The 19686-nt window shown below is 44.7% G+C and overlaps 1 protein-coding gene across 2 annotated transcripts in view; it reads right to left on the reverse strand.

The window, feature by feature from the left end:
* Nucleotides 1-18004, reverse strand: part of CSMD1 (CUB and Sushi multiple domains 1) — a 1948922-nt gene extending 1930918 nt beyond the window's left edge. For both annotated transcript variants that reach the window (XM_073017922.1, XM_007961594.3), the window contains exon 1: nucleotides 16942-18004. In XM_073017922.1, coding sequence (XP_072874023.1) covers nucleotides 16942-17026 — 85 coding nt within the window. In that variant the 5' untranslated portion in view covers nucleotides 17027-18004. The remainder of the gene's footprint in view (nucleotides 1-16941) is intronic.
* Between the last annotated feature and the right edge of the window lie 1682 nt (nucleotides 18005-19686).

Consider the following 19686-nt stretch of genomic DNA (forward strand, 5'->3'; position numbering starts at 1 on the left):
CCCTTTGAGACGGAGCACAGTGCACCATGACCGGCTCCAGCCCGCCTTTGGGTGGATCTCAGTGAAATCACTCTCCTGAACACACACCCACTCACAGCTGCTGCCTTACCCCACGTGCAGACCCAGCTGTCTCACTTGTTGATATATTTGTTAAGTGAGCGCCTCCTAAGGAGATTGCATTTGAAAACTAAGTCACTAACCAGGTTCACCTGCTGGAGATGAATGCACTGCAATTGAAAGACATTCAGCATGCCGCAGCGCCTTTACTGAATAAATATAGGGCTGGCCTGATAGGAATAGACTAAGCACGGTGGAAGAAGAGCCATCATTAATACTCAATCAACTGATTCATTCACACAGTCAAAGAGTATCCAATACCCAAGACCTCACAAGCCGTTCGTTGCTGAGGGTCCTGCACAGGTGTTGTATTTACAGTTTCCCTGTTGATGTGTGCTTGGCCATAATTGGTGTGAGAGATACACATTCACTTTTACAGCCAGACTCGGCATACCTGACTTTGAGAAGTATGCATCTCGATCATGGCCACTTGAGTTCTAGGTAGCCTATTCCAAAGGTCTCAGTCATGTGGCCCTGGAAGAAACATCTAATTTTAACGTCATAATTTGGGATTTATTTTTATATTATAACTTGGGATCTCACAGATAGAGACCCTACCTTTTAAGATATCGTTGCAAAGGGGGAACAGGCAGGTGGAGATACAGAAGCTTTTTCAACTGAAGGATCCCTCTAATTTGAGTCAGGACACACTAAACTTGGAATCTTAAGTCGGAAGGAAAAAGCCAGATCACACTGGCTGTCTTAACATTATTGAGCCCTCCATGTTTAGTTTGGGTGGAGGGTATGTTTAAGTCAATGAATTGGACCCTACTTATTTTAAAGATTTTAATAAACCCAGCATCTCTGATTTCACTAACTGCTCCTCACTTTCAGAAAGGTAACAGATTTACTATATTGCCAAGTAAATAACTAAATTATGTTTTTCAAATGGCTTCATTGGGAACTCACACCATTTAAAACACTCAAAAGTAGCCTCAAATGCTTTTTTGAACAAAACTAAGCAGTTAGAAAAATATATAGGCCAGACACAGTGGCTCACGCCTGTAATCCCAGTACTTCGGGAGGCCGAGGGGAGTGTATCACTTGAGGTCAGTAGTTCAAGACCAGCCTGGCCAACATGGTGAAACCTCATCTCTACTAAAAATACAAAAATTAGCTGTGCATGGTGGCAGGTGCCTGTAATCCCAGCTACTTGGGAGGCTGAGGCAGGAGAAGCTCTTGAACCCGGGAGGTGGAGGTTGCAGTGAGCCAAGATTGTGCCACTCCAGCGGGAGTGACAGAGCTATTGGAAACAGTCAGCGCCAAGACATCAGGATCTTTAGAAAAACTAACTCTGAAGAAAGTAGTAGCAAACTTTAAAAATCTACTTTGAAGAGCAAAATTTTCTATTATTTCCTCTCATTGTTCTTTTCATAGTCACTTCAAATTTCCAGGCCTTCCTGGTGTTAAATGATGTTAAAACACGTCTTTTCTCCCTGACTCTACTGGGTCTTTAATTGTACTCAAGCTAAATTTCATGTACAAGCTCAAACGATGAACTTGGAGGACACATCTCATAGAACTGAGAGTCTAATTTTTTTTTAGTTGCTGTAATAAAATAGCCGCTCACATTTATTTAAGCTTAGCAAAAGCCATGCACAGTTCTATGCTTTTTACATGTGTTTCTTCACGTAATCCTTATGATATTGAGCACAGTTGACATTCCCTTTGTAAAGACAAGGAAACCAAGTGTCAGGAAGTTTAATATTTTCTGAGGCCACACACTGTGAGGAGGAGAGGAGACAGAACTTGGGCTTACTTAGCTCTATCGCAGACACCGTCAAAGGTACCTTTAGAACCCCTGAGTGTGTGAAAACTAAGGGAAATTATTTCTATCATAAGATACTCACTGTCTACCTAAAGAAGGAGCTAGTTTTCACTTTTTTGAAATCATTCTGTTCTTCAATTTATTTAAATCATTAAGAAATCTAAAAATGCAATTGTCTAATTGTGCTAATATGAGCAGTCCTCACAAAATATGTTGGTGTGGTGAAAATGTGTTTAGTTATTCAGAATTAAATATTCTGTAGTGACAAATATACGGATCAAATCATATTGATATAAAATGTATTAACTAGTTAATATAACACAATGTTATCACAACCACGTGTTTTTCACCTCAAATAAATTATCATCATTTCATATTTAACAAAGCAATAAAACCCTGTAACATGCACCCACTGAGGGTTCTGTGGCACCAGTGACGGCTCTCAGCCATCTCCTGAGCTTCGAGGTTGGAAACTGTGCTTCTCCAGCTGCCTGGGTAATCTTAGGTTTAAGTCCAGAACTTTCCTAGCATGCTGCTCTTCCCAGAGTGTAGCCACAAGGGCTGTGTGCCTATTAGATCGGGAGAGAATCAGTGCTTCGGTTGCACTTAGAGCCCCAGCAAAGCAGCAATGGAGGTGGGGTGAGATGGAGAGGCAGGTCTGGTCTGGTGTGTGCGGGAAGGAAGGCGTTTGTCAGGCAAGAAGGCTTTCAAGAGGCCTGCGGGCCTCCTGGGAGCAACACTGTAAAATGAAAAGAGGATTCCTTAGACTGAGCTCTGCCTTTTGGGTGAGATATTGAACTCCTCTGGACAAACATAAATGAGAGACTTGAATTTATGAACTGGAAGATCACTTCGAATTCAAAAATCTTATCTAGCCAGGTGTGGTGGCTCATGCCTGTACTCCTAGCACTTTGGGAGGCTGAGGTGGGTGGATCACTTAAGATCAGGAGTTTAAGACCAACACGGGCAACAGGACAAGACCCTATCTCTGCAAAAAACACTACACAAAATGAGCTGGGTATGGTGGCATGGGCCTGTAGTCCCAGCTACTTGGAGGGCTGACACGGGAGGCTCACTTGATCCCAAGAGGTCGAGGCTGCAGTGAGTCAAGATCGCACCACTGCACTCCAGCCTGGGTGACAAAGTGAGACTCTTTCTTGGGGGAAAAAAAAAAAAAAATCGTATTATCTATCTCTACTTTGCCCAACAACGTGGACTAGTAAGAGCAACTTATCCTTTTCAATTTTTTAAAATTTAACAGTTATTATTTTACTTAGAGAAGGTTGACATAGTTATTCGAAGAAACCAAACAAGATTTAAGCATGACACCATGATGCGTGCATCTTTTCAGATATTTCCCATGTGTATAGAAATAGTCTGCCTTTTCTTTACTTGAAAATGGGATCAAAATATATAGATATTATTTGAAATGTTCAACTCAATACTTTACCATGGAAACACATTCATGAGAGCAGTACAGTGTGTCATACAACAATCTATTTGGCCATTTTGGGATGGTAAACATTTAAGCTCTGTCCAACTTTTCAGTATGAGAGAGGGGGCTATAGTGAGTAAGTCCCTCTTGCAGCAGGATGTATTAACTCTCTGGATCGAAACATCCGATAATTTAGAATTTGACTGATAAGGCCAAATTATCCCCTCCCCTCATTGTTCTAGATATCCAACAAGAGTATAAGGGAGTGTCTTCTCTGTGCACAACCAAAACTTGATATCATCAGTTAGAGTTTCACAATGCACTGGGGAAAAATGACGATGTTTAATGCACTGGCTTCAATCAATTATACACTTCGGAATCTTTTCCTACATTTATTATTTATGTTTGTTCTTCCTATAAAATACCTATTTATACTTAATGGTTCCTAAGTTCTTTGCTGACCGATTGTGAGATGACCTTTTTATATTATTTTTCTAGAACAGTGTGGTGAACAGACTCTTAGGGAGCCCACACGGCACCCCCACCTGCTGATGTCTATGCCCTAGGGATCCTTTTCTCCTTGAGAGTGGGCGGGACCCGTGGCTTGCTTTCAACCAGCACAGTAAACTGACAGCGATAGGCTACACGTGATTATATGTACAGGACTATGTGATTACATATGAAATTGTAGCACCCAACTATGGAGTCTCCCTCTCATCTCCTCTCTCTCCCCCAACCCCACTCCTAACCTGGCTTGAGCCATGCTGGGAAGTCTCAGGTGACAACTGTGTGTGGCCCCCAGGAACTGATGGTAAACTCTGGCCGAAAGCCAGCCAAAAACTTAATGCCTCATTCCTACAACTGCAAGGGACTGAATTCTGCCAACTGTCCAACTATCTTAGAAACGAATTCTACCCCAGCTGAGCCTCAGGCGGCAATGAAGTCCCAGCCAACACTTGATTGCAGCTTTGTGAGACCTTAAGCAGAGACCCAGTCAAGCTGCCAAGCCCAGCACAGACCCCAGACCCACAGAAACTGTAAGATAATGCATGTGTGTTGTTCGAAGCTGTTAAGTTTGCGATAATAATGTTACAGCACAGTAGTTAGCTAATACAAAAGGAATTCGAATGGAAGATTGCTCCCCCAATCTGTCCTTCTATGTAGCTCTGTTTTCTAGCTCTTGAGTTGTTCTTGATGGCATCTGGTCCTGCGGAGAGGATAAACCTGGGTAACAGAGAATGCTATAAAATTATCTTGCTACAAATACTGTTGGCTTTCTGTCTGTCTCCCTCATTTGGAGACAAAGAATGAGTATTGTCACTAAAGGCATTAAAAAGTGGCTCAAATCTCTTATTCTGATTTTAAAGCTACAACAAATGAGCTTTATTAAGTTCATTTTAATAAAGATCTTTAACTTAGGTACTTTTTACCACATCTTTAACTTAGATACTTTTTTCTTCCTCATAGTTTCTATTCTCAAAATATAAAAGGTAAGAAGAAATGATAGTCCCTTCAACTTGTCATATAACACTTCTTGTATTTTTATATGAACTCTTTTTAAAAGACCTATTATTGTCCATCCATCATAAAAACTGAAAGAAAAACACATTTTCTAGGAGATATAAATCATACCCCAAAGTTCGACTTGGCTATACTTTTTATACTTTCAGTTCAGTAGAAGCCTCATCTTTTCAACACCCTGACAACATGCCCCTTCCATGTTTCTTGTTGCCAGCAAAGAATGCTGGAAAGGTAATTTTATAATTGCAGTTGTAAAAGAAAGAGACTGATTAGCTCCTCTTTGTTCCATAATCCTCTAATGTAATTCTTTAAAATTAAAAAGCGGAGAGATAAAATAGTCATGAAGATCAAAATGACAATTGAAGGCTGGTGTATCTGCTGAACAAGCTCTAATATTATTAAATTATTGTCACCAGAAGAAAAAAAATGCAAACATCTCAGATAACTTACTTGGTATACAAAGAAAAACAGTCAAGAAAAAGAAACACAATTGAATCAAATAAGCATGGCAAAATAATATCTTGAATATGGGGTTTCAAAGCTAATTATTTTGACAAGTTCTAGTCTCAGTATGTGAGTAAATAAGCAGGCAGAGTGACTGGAAGAAATCTTTACCAATACCTTCCCTAGGTCAACTCTTCAACGAGTGTTTTCACAAAATGTTGATGATACATTAATTTGAAGTCACTAAAAATAATGGCTGGAATCAAGTATATTACATAGACTGAGAATATTTGTTTGTTTATTAAAGAAACAGTGAATGTGTAAGAAACCAGAATGACGCTTGGATACTTGCAAGAGTGCCCTTCAATTCTCCAGGACTTTCAGATTTATGAGGTCAAAACAATGTAAACAAATGAGTGAAAAATCAGCAAACAAGAATAATATTTTTTTTTTTTTTTTTTGAGATGGAGTTTCACTCGCGTCGCCCAGGCTAGAGATCAGTGGCGCAGTCTCAACTCACTGCAACTTCCGCCTCTAGGGTTCAAGCGATTCTCCTGCCTCAGCCTCCCATGTAGCTGTAATTATGGGTGCCTGCCACCACACTCAGCTAATTTTTTTTTTTTTTTTTTTTGTATTTTTGGTAGAGACGGGGAAGAACAATATTTTTTTAAAGGACCCTAAACCTACAGTTTCCTACATGATGACCAATAATTTTTAAACATAGTAACTGACAAAAGAATTAGATCAAGGAGTGATTGGGTGATCAACGTATGATAGAGAGAACTAGAAGTGGACTCAAAGATGGGTGGGCTTGAGATGTATGGAAACAAAGCTCAAAGATGCAGTCGATGAGGTGGAATGGAAAACTCCTCAATGGTGAGAAAACTGAAGGTATAGTTAGGGTGTACCTGGCCTGGCTGAATTGGAAGTCACAAGGGCAGTTTTGAAAAGACTGATTATGGAGGACTTTGAAAGTCAGTTTAGGAGAGAGATGCTGTACCCAACAGAGAAAAGCATGTACAGTACTTAAGAAAACAAGATCCATGGCCAGTAAATCACAAACTGCTTTTGTTTCCACACTCAGTGTCCTGTTGGTATTACATACTGGAGGTCATTAGAAAATCTCCAGAACAGCAAGAATAACCATCACAGGACTTGCAGGGAAAAATGTTTAAAAATGTCTAATGTTCTAGCTTCCAATAAGTAGATGATGTTCCAGCAAAGGTGTGATCCCTTGGCTGCATGAGAGTAGAAAGGAGCAAGGCCTAACATAAGTTGCGCATAAATCTGCATATTTCAGGGACTGGTTCAGGGACTGGTCCCATGATAGTAGCGTACCCTTCATATCCAACCTTCAGCTTTAAAGAGCAATGAATCAATGTCTGAGAAAGGTGACCCTGAGCATCAGTGTTTTTAGGATCATTTCCATGCTTGACATTTCAACTGGCCCTCACTGAGCTATCAAAAAACACAAAGTTTTCTTGGCTGTTCTCCGGCTGCTTCTCCTCAACATCCTCATCTTCAGTTCATGATGTTGTTCCTATTCCCTTTCTCCTCCATTCTTTTGAGATAGATTAGGGTGGTCATAGCCTTTTGTAAAGGGAAATGAACTTGCCAGACAGATGGAGAGAACAAACCACTTGACTGGGTACAAACCACATCCACTTCTATGTGGGTGGAAGATCCTGCAGCAAGGAGGACGAACAGCAGAAGGGAAAACCCCCAGATTCTCGCCAGCACAGAAACCCATGCTTAGTGTCCTTGGGCTGACCTGTTCTCACTGGAATAGTAAAAAACACACCCCTGGCTAGAGATCTAAGAGGCTAGTGAGCCACGTGATGTATGTGCTAGCATGCAGAGCAGTGGCACATGTGTACCCGGAAGACCACTGGTTACACGGTTCACTGCAATGCCCATCTCCGCCTTCTTATGAATAATTGTATAAACTGCCCATAAAGGGAATTTCCCCAGCATGAGACAGGGCTGTCTAATTCTCAAGCAGTCCATCATGACCCAGCTTTCAGCACACACTTTTGTTTTTCAATGAACTTCTTTCATGCAGTGGAGTCAAGAACCTGAGCAGGCTCCACCGACAACATTTTGAGGTTCTATAAACTTTCAATTTCCAATGGAATTTCCAGTAGGTACCTGACATTAAAGTCTCTATCACATAGCCTAATATTTGAATAAATACAAATTAGGAGACTTTAGTGTTCTTCTGAAGTCAAAACGGAAACTCCTAGAAAGCACTCAGAGATTCAACTTCTTTGTTAAAAATGTGATGTAGCCATGGAATACTATGCAGCCATAAAAAAGAACAAGATCATGTCCTTTGCAGGGACATGGATGGAGCTGGAGGCCATTATCCTTATCAAACTAATCCAGGAACAGAAAACCAAATACCACGTTATCTCACTTATAAGTGGGAGCTAAATGATGAAAACACATGGACACGTAGAGGGGAACAACACACACTGGAGACTGTCAGAGGGTGGAGGGTGGGAGGAGGGAGAGGATTAGGAAAAGTAACTAATGGATACTAGGCTTACTACCTTGGTAACGATATAATTGGTACAATAACCCCCTATGTAACAAAACTTCATATCCTTTACATCTACCCTGGAACTTAAAATAAAAGTTTTTAAAAAAAATATGATGTAGGTGAATAGGAAGGGCTCATGTATTAAGTTATACTGAATTGAGTGATTCTGTTTGGCACATGCCATAATTCTTTAAGTGAGCAAAATTATGACTATAATCCTTTTTAAAAGACAAGTCTTCCCAATTCTCTTCCTATCCCCAGTCATCATTGTTAAGGATCATATCAGACTAAAAATGTATATATCTTCCCTAAACGACAGTAGTTCTACCCAGATCACATTAATCAATAAAACTAATTCCACCTAACAGTAACAAGATGACTGCTCTCACCTGAATTTCCCTTGATATTATTTATATTTTTTAAACTATTGAGCATGATATTTAAAATCTGTATTGCTTCCATGTAAAAGAGAGCATGGATACTGAACAAGTGAAATGTAACCTCATGAATATAGCTGAAACCATAAGACAACAACAAAATACCCTCACAGATGGATTGGTCTGACATTGTCCACAGTAATCCTATTTTATAAAGAAAGGGGGAAAGAGACACAACAAGAAATGCAAGACATTTGGAGTGCGCAGAAATTGTCTGATGAATTCCGTTAATTTCTTGTAAAAACGTGACCCTTCTTAGTTTGCCAAGGTCTCTCTTCTTTTTGTGAAGTGCCGATCATACTCTGCAATGCTCAACTATCCCAGCCGTATTATACATCAAAGTACACTACTTTCCTACCAAATAAAAGGCATAGTTTGAAATGTGGTGACTAAAATTGTTGATGGACTTTGAACATTCATAAGGCCCATCCTTTGAGATAAAAGTGAAGATCTCTAAGTTCAGTGGAATCCACCATTTTCACAGGAAGTGAAAATTTACTCAGAGCGCCGCCAGGCAAGATTTTAGGAACCACAGTTATATAACTCATTATCAAAGAGGTGTAATGTTATAGAAAGGTGAATGATGAGAGTTCCCCACATTCTTTACAGGAATATCAACTTCAGGTAGAAGAAAATTACTCATTTGTTAGAGATCAATGAAAATGCTTTCTGTTAAAAAAGAGGAGAAAGTAGTGTCTCTAAATAGAGGTATAGGCATTCTTCAAGCATCTTGAAAATGACTGCCTGCAATTTATAATTAATTTCAAAGTTTTTTCATTCATTAGAGATCACTCTCCAAATAATTCAAATTTTAATCTAACATTCAGCCCTTTCTTATATAACACTAATGATATCAGAGTATACTAAACAGTAAAAGAAAAAAGTAATCCACTCGAACAGTATTTTTATATGAAAGAGCATAATTATCCCTGAAGTCTCCCCATAATATAAACATTACGGAGAAGGAGCTTGAACCTCTGCTTTGTTGTAAAACTGTTTTTTTAAAAAAAGCAGATTAAACACCATTGAATGATGAATACTGATAACAGAGGCACTGATAAGGAAGAAATCTTCTGAATTAATTGCACAATTTCATAGTGTGGTATATTCTTCATAGAATCAGTGTGAGCTAATTTGTCTGCGAAGGATTAGTGAAAACATTATCAGATTTTGATCACTTTTATTGAAAGGAAGGTAGAGAGATAACAGATCGATAGACTCTACCTATCTATATTTAAAATATATAATATATAGATAATGTTTATATACAGATAAATGCATATAGTATACATCATGTATTACACATATGCAAATATATCCACTGCATTTTTACCATCTCAAAGTTAGAAGCCATATTTTACTATCTACTAACCAATGTGGCATTCCCTAAGTGAGATTATATGTATTCTCTGCATCAGAATTACCTGGGATGGGCATGGGTAGTAAATAAATAGATTTCTACCTCCATCCAAAATTCACTTATTGAGAATCATTTGGAAAAGAAGCCATGGAATCTGCATTGAATCAAGATTGAAACAAGTAATTCTTATGCACACAAAGTTTACGTAGAGTATTCAAAAACTGTGTGTCATGCCCACCCTAACTTTGACAGCTATAATGATAACGATGACAGGCATGTTCAGTACAGAAAGCAGAGGGTTGCTGCAACACTTTAGGAAAATGCTCAGTGCCTTGCAAAGTTGCTTTAATTCCATCAGGGTTCATGGTTTATAATTATCTGAATAATTCAGACAAAAAGTTGTAGTTATCAATCCACATCATATTAGTTTTTCTTGAATTTTATTGAGGTTGAAGCTCTCCAAAATATATTCAGCCAAAAAGTAAAAAATGAAAAGGACTGGAATCTGGCCGATATTTTATATAATTTAAAATACTGAGTGTCAACTTGATTGGATGGAAGGTTGTAAAGTATGGTTCCTGGGTGTGTCTACGAGGATGTTGCCAAAGGAGATAAACATTTGAGTCAGTGGACCAGGAGAGGCAGACCCTCCCTCAATGTGGGTGGGCACCAGCTAATCAACTGTCAGCGTGGCTAGAATAAAGCAGACTTGCTGAGTCTTCCAGTCTTCATCTTTCTCCTGTGCTGGATGCTTCTTGCCCTTGAACATCAGACTCTAAGTTCTTTATCTATTGGACTCTTGGACTTACACCAGTGGTTTTCTGGGGGCTCTTGGGCTTTTGGCCACAGGCTGAAGGCTGCACTGTTGGCTTCCTTGCTCCACATCTTTGCTGACAGCCTATTGTGGGATTCACTTTGTGATCCTGTGAGTTAGTACTACTTAATAAACTCCCCTTTATATATACATTTATCCTATTTGTTCTGTCCCTCTAGAGAATCCTGACTAATACAGTGAAAAAAACTGGGAAGTGAGGCCAACAATCTGACTCCTTCATGTTTATGCTTTTCTTGATCTCATGTCTAGTACAATGATAGCATTTAAAACATAGTATTATATGCATTACTCTCCACTTTACAAAGGATGAGGCAAAATTACATTAAAATTATGAGCATCAAGTATCAAATTATGAGCATTAAGATAGAAGTATCAAAGGATCCAAGTATATTTGGGTGGAATGAAAATACTGAAGTATTCCTTTCCCTTTTATAACTTTTACCAAGCTAAAACTAGTTCAGGATTCCAACCAATAAACTGCAAAATGTATCAGTAAAATAAAATATGTAAGTTATTTTTAACAAAAAAAACCATATATATGCCTGCATGATCTTTTTTCTTTTCATTCCCCAAACAAATTTCAGATGGGGATAAACGTTGCCACCGTAGGTCAAAGTGACACTGACTCTAACTGAAGTTAATTTGTTAAAACGTTATTTCTCGGTGGAATGTTTACAACACATTTAGAGTTGGTGGATGAGACAGGGTGCCTAATGGATGATGAAATCTCTCATCTCCATAGAACACAGATATTTGAGGATAAATAAAGATTCTGCAACTTCCCTAAAGCACTGGTGGCATTTTCCTCTCCCAGAAAGTACTGGTTGATACAAATGGTTTAAAGAAAATTGCAGCTGAGCTCAGAAAAGCGAAGTGTTTCACACTCTGCATCCAAAGAGGTTGATCTGCTGGAGGGAAAAAACAAGGTGTGCATTATTTCCATAAAGCTCCCTATAATCAGTCAATTCCAACTGGCTCAATTATACAATGTCCTTCTATTCTTTTTCCTGTAAAGCGAATTTTAATTCTGTTACTTACCAACCTCAGAATCAAGGACTAAAGTCCATCCAAAATACAGACATACTGGTTAATCAAAGGTCACTTAAGGTCATTTTAAAGTCCTTAGGGAAAAGACTTACTTCCTTGCATTTAGGCATAAATACCTAAGTGCAATTATTTGATTTTTATACTGATCAGCTCTTCTGGAACGGACAACAAGTGTGCTAAGCACAATGATCATGTAATTGAAGGTCAGTATAAAAGGGTTGAGTTCCTTGAGGATTAATTAGTTTCAGTAGAGCCTAAACATCTATTTCTTCGACTCAGGTTGCATATCCATGCTAGTACCATAGTAAAAAAAAATAAATAAATAAATAAATAAATTCTGCCCCTGGTTGCTATGGTGGCTGTGCCACAGTGTCAACTTGGTTGGACTTGAGGTTTACCACTGCTGGTCTCTCAGTCCAAGTTCCTACTTTCCTATCCTAGGAGACAACAGGCTTGTAATATTCCCATACAATCCAAAGATACAAATACTGTAGACTGTGAAAGATCTCTGCCTTCACTCAAATATCTTCCTCTGATTTATTAGTTGATCAAATAAAACTTAAGTTAAAAAAAAAAACATACTTGACATTCATTATATGCAACTACGCATGCAACTTCTTAGTTATCTTACAGACGGAAGTAAGCTCAACCAGAAGACATACAAAAGGCCAAAGGGAAAATGTAGCTTAAATTGCATGTATGCAAGTTGTAATGGCTTATTTTCACTACAAGCTCAGCAGAAAAATTACCAGAGGCACATTTAAAATTCAGCGGAATAGAGAGTATTTAATATGCCATTTGCATTTTGACAGCTTAGAAATGTCTACACTGGGTTTGCTGTATCGTCTGCTTATAAGCACGAACCAACCACCGAGCCTTTGTTTATCTATTTCTTAAAGGAAGCAGAACCATTTTCTTGACATTTTCAAAGCTGTGTTGGTGTTTGCTTGACACAATAAACTGGAGAGTAAGGAAGCATTGCCCCCAGGAGGAGCTGCTTTTGCCTGTAGGAGCTTTAGCACTGTGGCTGTGGCAGTCTTCTTATCAAGCATGACCGGCCAGCTGAAAGCCAATATAAAAATAGCCATTCCCTCTCCTCCCTAGGCCTCTGCCAGTGAGATGCTTGAGACATGGGGGAATTCTACCACCCTGCCCTACCCACCATTTGCTTCTCTGGACTTGTTTGATGAGACCTCATTGCCCTGCTATTCAAGTTTACAAAACCTGTCACTTCCGAAGAAAGACTCCCTTTTGCTTACCTTTTCAAGGACTTAAAACCCCAAAAGACATGAGTGCTCCAGAAGCACTGAATAGCTTTCTGCTAAACAGTTCTGATTTGAAGTCATAGTAATTAATAATAATATCCTGATAACGCAACAGGAAAAAGACATGATCTGCTCAGCAATTACACAGATATTAACTTCATTTTAAGTGTTTGTTTGTTTGTTTGAGACGGAGTTTCGCTCTTGTTGCCCAGGCTGGAGAGCAACGGCACCATCTCAGCCCACTGCAACCTCCACCTTCCAGGTTCAAATGATTCTCCTGCCTCAAACTCCTGAATAGCTGGGATTACAGGTATGTGCCACCACACCCAGCTAATTTCGAACTTTTTGTAGAGATAGGGTTTCACTATGTTGGTCAAGCTGGTCTCGAACTCCTTACCTGTGGTGACCCACCCACCTCGGCCTCCCCAAGTGCTGAGATTACAGGCATGAGCCACGGCATCTGGCCCATTTTTTTTTTTATTGCTGGACGGGGATTAGGGGTTTCCTGTGAAAGTATCTTCTTCACAGGAGTGTCCTGGCTTCATCAGGAGGAAGTGTATGGGGTGCGGCTCTGCCATAAAGGAATTTGACCAGCAAATTAAAGGTCTTAGCATCCTTCTTGGTGACATGAGTCTTTAATAAGGTAACTCATCTAAAACCATGCAGGTGTGGGAGGGTGCACCCCTCTGGCGGTGGAGTTCCAGGCTTTCTCTGGAAACTCAGCAGTGCGTGCTCACATCTCTGCTGGGTGGGTAAGGGAATGTTTGAATTACTTCCTTTCACGAATGTTCCACCTTTCTCTTTCGGGCTTCTCAAAATGAGGCTGCTCTGGGCTAGTAGTGTTGTGTGTGCTCTCCTTTAGGACGCTTTCTGGGTAAGTAATTGTATGCAAATACCTGCATTCTCGTGGCTGCACATATGCAAGAAACAACTGAGAAGCAAACTTTGTCCAAACAGCCAGTAGATCAGCCCCAGGTAAAGGGACAGATTCCAGCCAGCGCACACAGAATTAATATTCCTGTTTACTAGATGAAAATGCTTACAGCCTTACTCCTTTTCCCCTGATCCCTGAAAATAGGCATTTAAAGAGAAACGCACATTTGGGACTCAACCTTTACGATGCCATTAATAATCAAGAAGAAAAAGGAAATCACCAGTGAATTTTCGATACCCCCAACGCTTTATTGAAGAGTACAGCACCACCAGCTGAAGCTGATACTCGGGTACCCACAGTAACGGGTTTCAGTGACCTCAACTGCGACCGCCTCCAGCCTCACGACTCCGCAAACAGGTCACGAATTATGCCCCACGCATCAAAAACTCTGCGCCTGCCTTCGCCACAGCGGGTGCCGCCACCGGGGCGCGCGCAGCGCAGCTGCCCACGGCAGTGGCCGGGCGCCCTCCCGCCAGAGCGCTCCTCCTCGGGAAAGCCGTGCTGCGCGCAAGCGCCTCCGGTCGGCCCTGGAGCGCGCTGCCGAGCCCCGGGGCCCAGCGCCGACGCCCCCGGGGGAGGCCCGACCTTGGTCACCCGGGCTTTGCTAGGCAAGGGGAACGCGACCCCGCCCCAATAGCCAGAGCGCGCAAACGGCGACTCCGGCGCTGGCGTCACCGGCCCCCTTCCTGCCTGCAGCCCCTTCCCAGGCCGCTACAGGAGCTCGCACTTGACCCCGCAAGCGCGGAGGAGACACGGCCCTTGGTCCCTGTGGGGTTAATGAAGGAGCTCCACGTACCCACCGCCGGGTGGGCCAGACAATAGCGCAGTGATAGCTGCGTCCGAGCGTCCTGGACCCCCATCGCTCGCACACACTTGGCGCACAGCACCGCTCCAGCTCCATGCACGCCAGGGGCCTGGGACCCTGGGCTCCACTTCTCAGCTTCTGCAGCCAGGTTCTGGGGCCTGCAGCGCCCAAGAGGAGCTCTCTTCCACGGGACTGCCCCGCAGGGCCCGAGGCACCCAGGACTTTGCACCCCCTGCCCTGTTCACCCCAGAAGCAGCCAGAGCAGCCCCCGCCCACTACCTGCCCCTCCACACCCTCCCTCTCGCCTCCGCCTCAGCCTCATCCTAGCGCTGCAGCCCACCCGCGTGGGGGCGGAATCCGCCCGGCACACACGTGTGCAGATTATTAAGCAGCCGAGCTAGGGCCGCCGCCGTCTCCACGCAGCAACCCCTGTTAATTGCGGGGGAAGGGAGCCCGGAGCGCGCGGAACTCGGGGGAACCGAGAGTGAGCTCAGAGGCTGAGTTGCCTGCTTGAAAAGAAGGAAGCCCCGGGCCCAGATAGGCTTGGAGTGCAGGGGAAAGGGCGGGAAGTTTTGCGGAGTTGCATGGCAGGTGTTTCCTCTCTACGCAGGGGCTTGACTGGAAAAAGCCAAGTCCTGTCCCTTGGGCTCCTGCCCTCTCCCCGCTGCGACACACACGCCCCTGCACACCTCACAGGGCACAACCCTCTTTGCCCTAGACTTTAGCTGCCTCGCCTTCCAATTCCCAGCCAGTCCAGTGCTGACCAGAGGCCGCTGCCAGCCGGGCCCTGCTCAGCCGGCGGTGCCTCCGCAGCCAGCAATGTCAGCGGCAGTGGCCAAAGCATCCGGACCGAGCCGGGCGGGTAGGCAGAGGGTCGGCGTCTGCAGGAAGCTCCCCAATCCCGAGCGACCACGAGCTTGGGTGACTAAGACCCATCGACCCATCGTTTGCGCTCCCCGGGATCTCGGGGTGCATTCCCGCAGACACCCCCTTGTGAGGGTGGATGAGGGTGAGGAGGAGCTGGTGCTGAGCGGTCAGCTCTCACCGAACCCTGGACGCCCCGTGGAGAGGAGCGCAGGGAGGGGAAGCCCAGCCGGCACGTCTCTCCCCCGCTCTCCAGGCAGATCTGGAGTTTCCTAATGAACCAGATACAGTCCTCCTTCGCCCTGCCAATCACTCTTCCATCTGGACCACTGGAGGAAAAGGAAATGGGTGGAAAAGAAGATGGAAGAATCTAGAGAGGAAGGGGAAATTTTATGTAGGGAAAAAAGCAAGTGACCATTAAAAAAAAAAAAAAAAACCATAAGATTGGACTCCATCCTTTAAAAATGAAACGAAAGAAAACCCCTGTGTAGATACACATATTCCCGGGAATATCTGTGGAAGTGCTGACTATAGAGAAAGCATCTAAGGAGGCTAAAAATGAGGACAGGGGCAGGTATTTCCAATGTGAAAATCAATCAATCTTCTCTTTCTCTCTCTCTGTTTCTGCCTCTCTCCCTCTCTCTCGCCCTCTCTCAAAAGAGGGCTTATTTTCTTTCCCGGAGAATAGACAAGTGCACAAGCTATTGCCAGCCTTGAGGTCGCAGCCTGTAGGCTACTTAGGATAAAACATTCCCCAACTCATTCAGGGAGAAAACCAAGTTCACAGAACCCCAAGCCCCAGAAAGCACCCAGAGAAACTCCTTCCCCTGACCAGGGTAGAAAGAGGATACCCCTGCGCCCACAGTGAATGCATCTGACTTGGAAGCCGGTCCAGAACTCCTAGCCTGTTTCACGCACCTTGCCAACACCTTACAACTTGCAAGGAGCGAAGTCCGGGGGAGAGGAAAGCGGGGGCCACCTTCCAGAGGCAGCTACTCCTCGCTGGCTGAGGACGTTGGAGAGGGAAGGAGGAGAGGAGGAATAGGGTGTATGGGTGCGAGGAGGCCGGGCCAGCGGAGAGCTTTGCCTGTTGGTACCAAAACCCCCGTAGAGAGCCCGAACTTTCCAGGCCGGCTTCACCCGGGCCGCTTTTCCAGGCACGTCGGGTCCGGGGAGAAAGTCCTGGGAACTGCCCCTTAGCCACCCCGACCCGTGGAGTCCACGTCTCGGAGGAGGCAACACCGCCCCGCCGGAGCACAGTTCCAGCCCAACTCGTCTTGGGTTCCTTTCTCCCTAACACCCTGTACCGCCGAGAAAAAGAGATACCTCCTTTGAGCCCAGGAGAGGGGGAAGGAATGGCGGGGTGGGGCGGGGGCCCAGGAGGGCTGGGGAGAGCGCGATGGAAGCTCCCTCCCGGGCATCGCGTTCCCCGAGCGTCGGCGATGGAGCAGCGCCGGGCAGAGGCGGCCACTCCGTACCCTGCGGTCCTCAAAACGCACACTCGCGTCCGCACACGGGGCCTCCGAGGACTCCACCGCCTCCCCGGCCAGGAGCAAGCCCGTCTTACCCTTCGCTGCAGTGAGGAACCTCGCGCACAGCACCAGCAGCCCGAGAAGCAGGAGCAGCGACTGGAATCTCCTCCACGCAGTCATGTCTGCAGATACTCCACACGCACGCGACACCGATGGTTCCTCCGAGGAAGGCAGGGCTATGAGCGGAGCCAAATAATCACCCGAGGGCAAGGCAAGCCGGAGAGAGAGCCCGGTCCCGAGACCCGCCGCGCATCCGACGCCTCCTGCAGGTCTAGGCGCCCGGCTCGCTTCCCTCTCATAGCATCGGGTCCCGAGCCACTGCAGGGCTGAGCTGCTCCGAGCGCGGAGACCCGGGCTGGCGGGGCCGGGGCCGGGGACGAGCGCCGGCCGAGCCGGGCAGGAAGGCACCAAGGCGGCGAGGCTGCGGGAGGGGGCGAGGCGGGGAGAGGAGCGCGCGCAGCCAGGAGAGACCTGGAGAGGAGGCAGCTGGAGAGAGAGCCAGCGAGTGGGAGATGCGGGGAGGGGGGCGCGGGGGGAGGAGAGAGCCAGTCTAGAGAGAAAAGGCGGAGAGCGCAGAAGACGGGCTGCTAGTGGCACAAGGAGCCGCTGCCGTGGAGGCTGGACTCAACCATCCCTACCCACAGAGAGGGGACCGAGGCTGGGCACGGCGCAGTCCCAGACAGACAGAGCCCAGCCTCGGGGCTTCGGGCTGCCAGCACCGTGCTGCGCTTCATTCGGCCTCAGCGCAGCAGCGCGCAGGCTGGAGAAGGAAGACTTGTTGGGCGCTCGGGTGGGGGAAGCCCACGCCGCACACCGGGGAGGAGCAATGCAATCAGGCAACTCCAGCAAACTGGAGGGTTTCTGCAGGGGCAGAGGCCGGCCTCCATTCTTTGATCTCCCTTCCTTGCTGACCAGAGAGCAGCCCCCTGCCTAACTTAGATCAGAAATGCAGGTGGAAAGGGCACAAGCTTGAACTCCAAGGGAGGAAAACACACACACACACACACATATGTATGTATATATTCCTATTCCTGTGTGTGTGTGTGTATATATATATATATAAGATGGACTATTTGCAAGGAGTTACACAGATTTACAAATTTCCTGACTTCGGATTGTGTTAGCCTTAGCCATGCCCAAACTTCAGCTTCAGATAAAATGTGACATGAGGAAGTCTCTAGAATTAATATTATGGTCTGGTTATGAGAGCCGGCATGTTGGCACAGCTTCTGATGAAACTATATATAAAATTCTGTGGGTTGGGAAGGGGCCTTAAAAGAGAAAAGACAGGTTCTCCCTGATTCTGCAAAAGGAGGAAGCCCGCAGAGAGAACAGTGCTCTAGAATAGCAGTGCTTGATACAGTAAACTGGATTTCACCCAGCTCCTCAAATAGAGGAGGCATTCCTGCAGTTCCTGGGGAACCTGTAAGGCGAGACATTTTAGGAAGAAGGTGGTCAGTTAATAGAAACACCATCAGTGAGTGCTGGTTTCCACAGAAGGACATTTAAAGGATTCAACATCCTTGACCAAAAAGGTTTAGCGCTTTTAGAGGACACAACATGGAAATCCCATGCCCTAGTAAGAGAGAACCAGCCTCCAGGCCTGGAACCATTAGAGTACAGCAACCATCTACCTGCCGTATCCCCACAGCACCAGATGCCTGTGGTGGGAGGGAGAGCCCACCGCCTCATTCCACCTGCACTTCCTCTCAGTCTTTGAGATTAAATGGGTTGACAGTTTGATAATGTTTTATATGCCTCCCTTAATTTTCTTAGATTGCCCCTGCCCCTGTGATCTAGACTACTCCACAAAGGCATAGTGGATCCAGGAAGGACTGAAACCTTGGCATGGAAACACCAAAGCCTGACTTTCTTAGTCTCCCTGCAGCCTCAGGTGCAGGTGGCCACAGCGGGGGCCACCTCCACAACCCTTTTCTCCTCGCAGAGATATGCGCTTTAAATATGGGGCGGGGAAAATGCATGCTCTTGGAGTTTCAGTCCTGCACATGACTTGAATTTTCCTCAGTGCAGAGTCCCATCTTGCCTCGTTTATCCCTGGAGGGACACTCAGAAGACAGAACGCTTCAGCCACAGGGGAATTCCCACAGAACCCCTGAGTTCTATTCTTTAGGCTGAACTGGGCCTGTGGAGCAGACCGTCGCCCCCTCTGGGAGTTTAAATCAGACCCCAGATAGTATCTGTGAGTCAGCAAGTGAACAAAAATGCTTTCCAAGACCCATTAAGTGCTCCAATAGTTCATTTGAAGCGCCTCATCGGGAAAAACGGATCTCTTTTCAGGAGCTGAAGAGCTGACTTCTCCTTGAGAAACGGTGCCCTGTCTCTATGCTGCCATTCCTAATGACTCGTGTCACCAAGAAGGATTTCTGCCATTAAAAAACGTTTCCAACATCTAACCATCCTAGGCTTGCGCTCATAGATGATTTTCACTTGATTAGGATCCCAATCAGCAACAGTGAGTGTCACCTGAGAGATGGAACGCCTTTCCACATAACTGTGACAGGCTCCAGGCTGAACTTCCCTTTTCCTGTGTTCTGTTGAAAAACGTCCCATGCCACCTCCTTTCCTCAGAGATCAAAGAATCTATTTGATACAAAGCCTTGAGAAATAATGGTCCAGATAAGCAATAACCTTTTTTTTTTTTTTTTTTTTTTTTTTGCTGTTACTTATATGGGGTATTTTCTTTGGCTTGAACATATATTAGAGAGTTACAATGATTCGTACCAAATTGTTTCTTGATCATAAATATGAGAAGAGTAGGC

This window comes from Chlorocebus sabaeus, chromosome 8 (genome assembly GCF_047675955.1).
Source record: "Chlorocebus sabaeus isolate Y175 chromosome 8, mChlSab1.0.hap1, whole genome shotgun sequence".
NCBI lineage: Eukaryota > Metazoa > Chordata > Mammalia > Primates > Cercopithecidae > Chlorocebus > Chlorocebus sabaeus.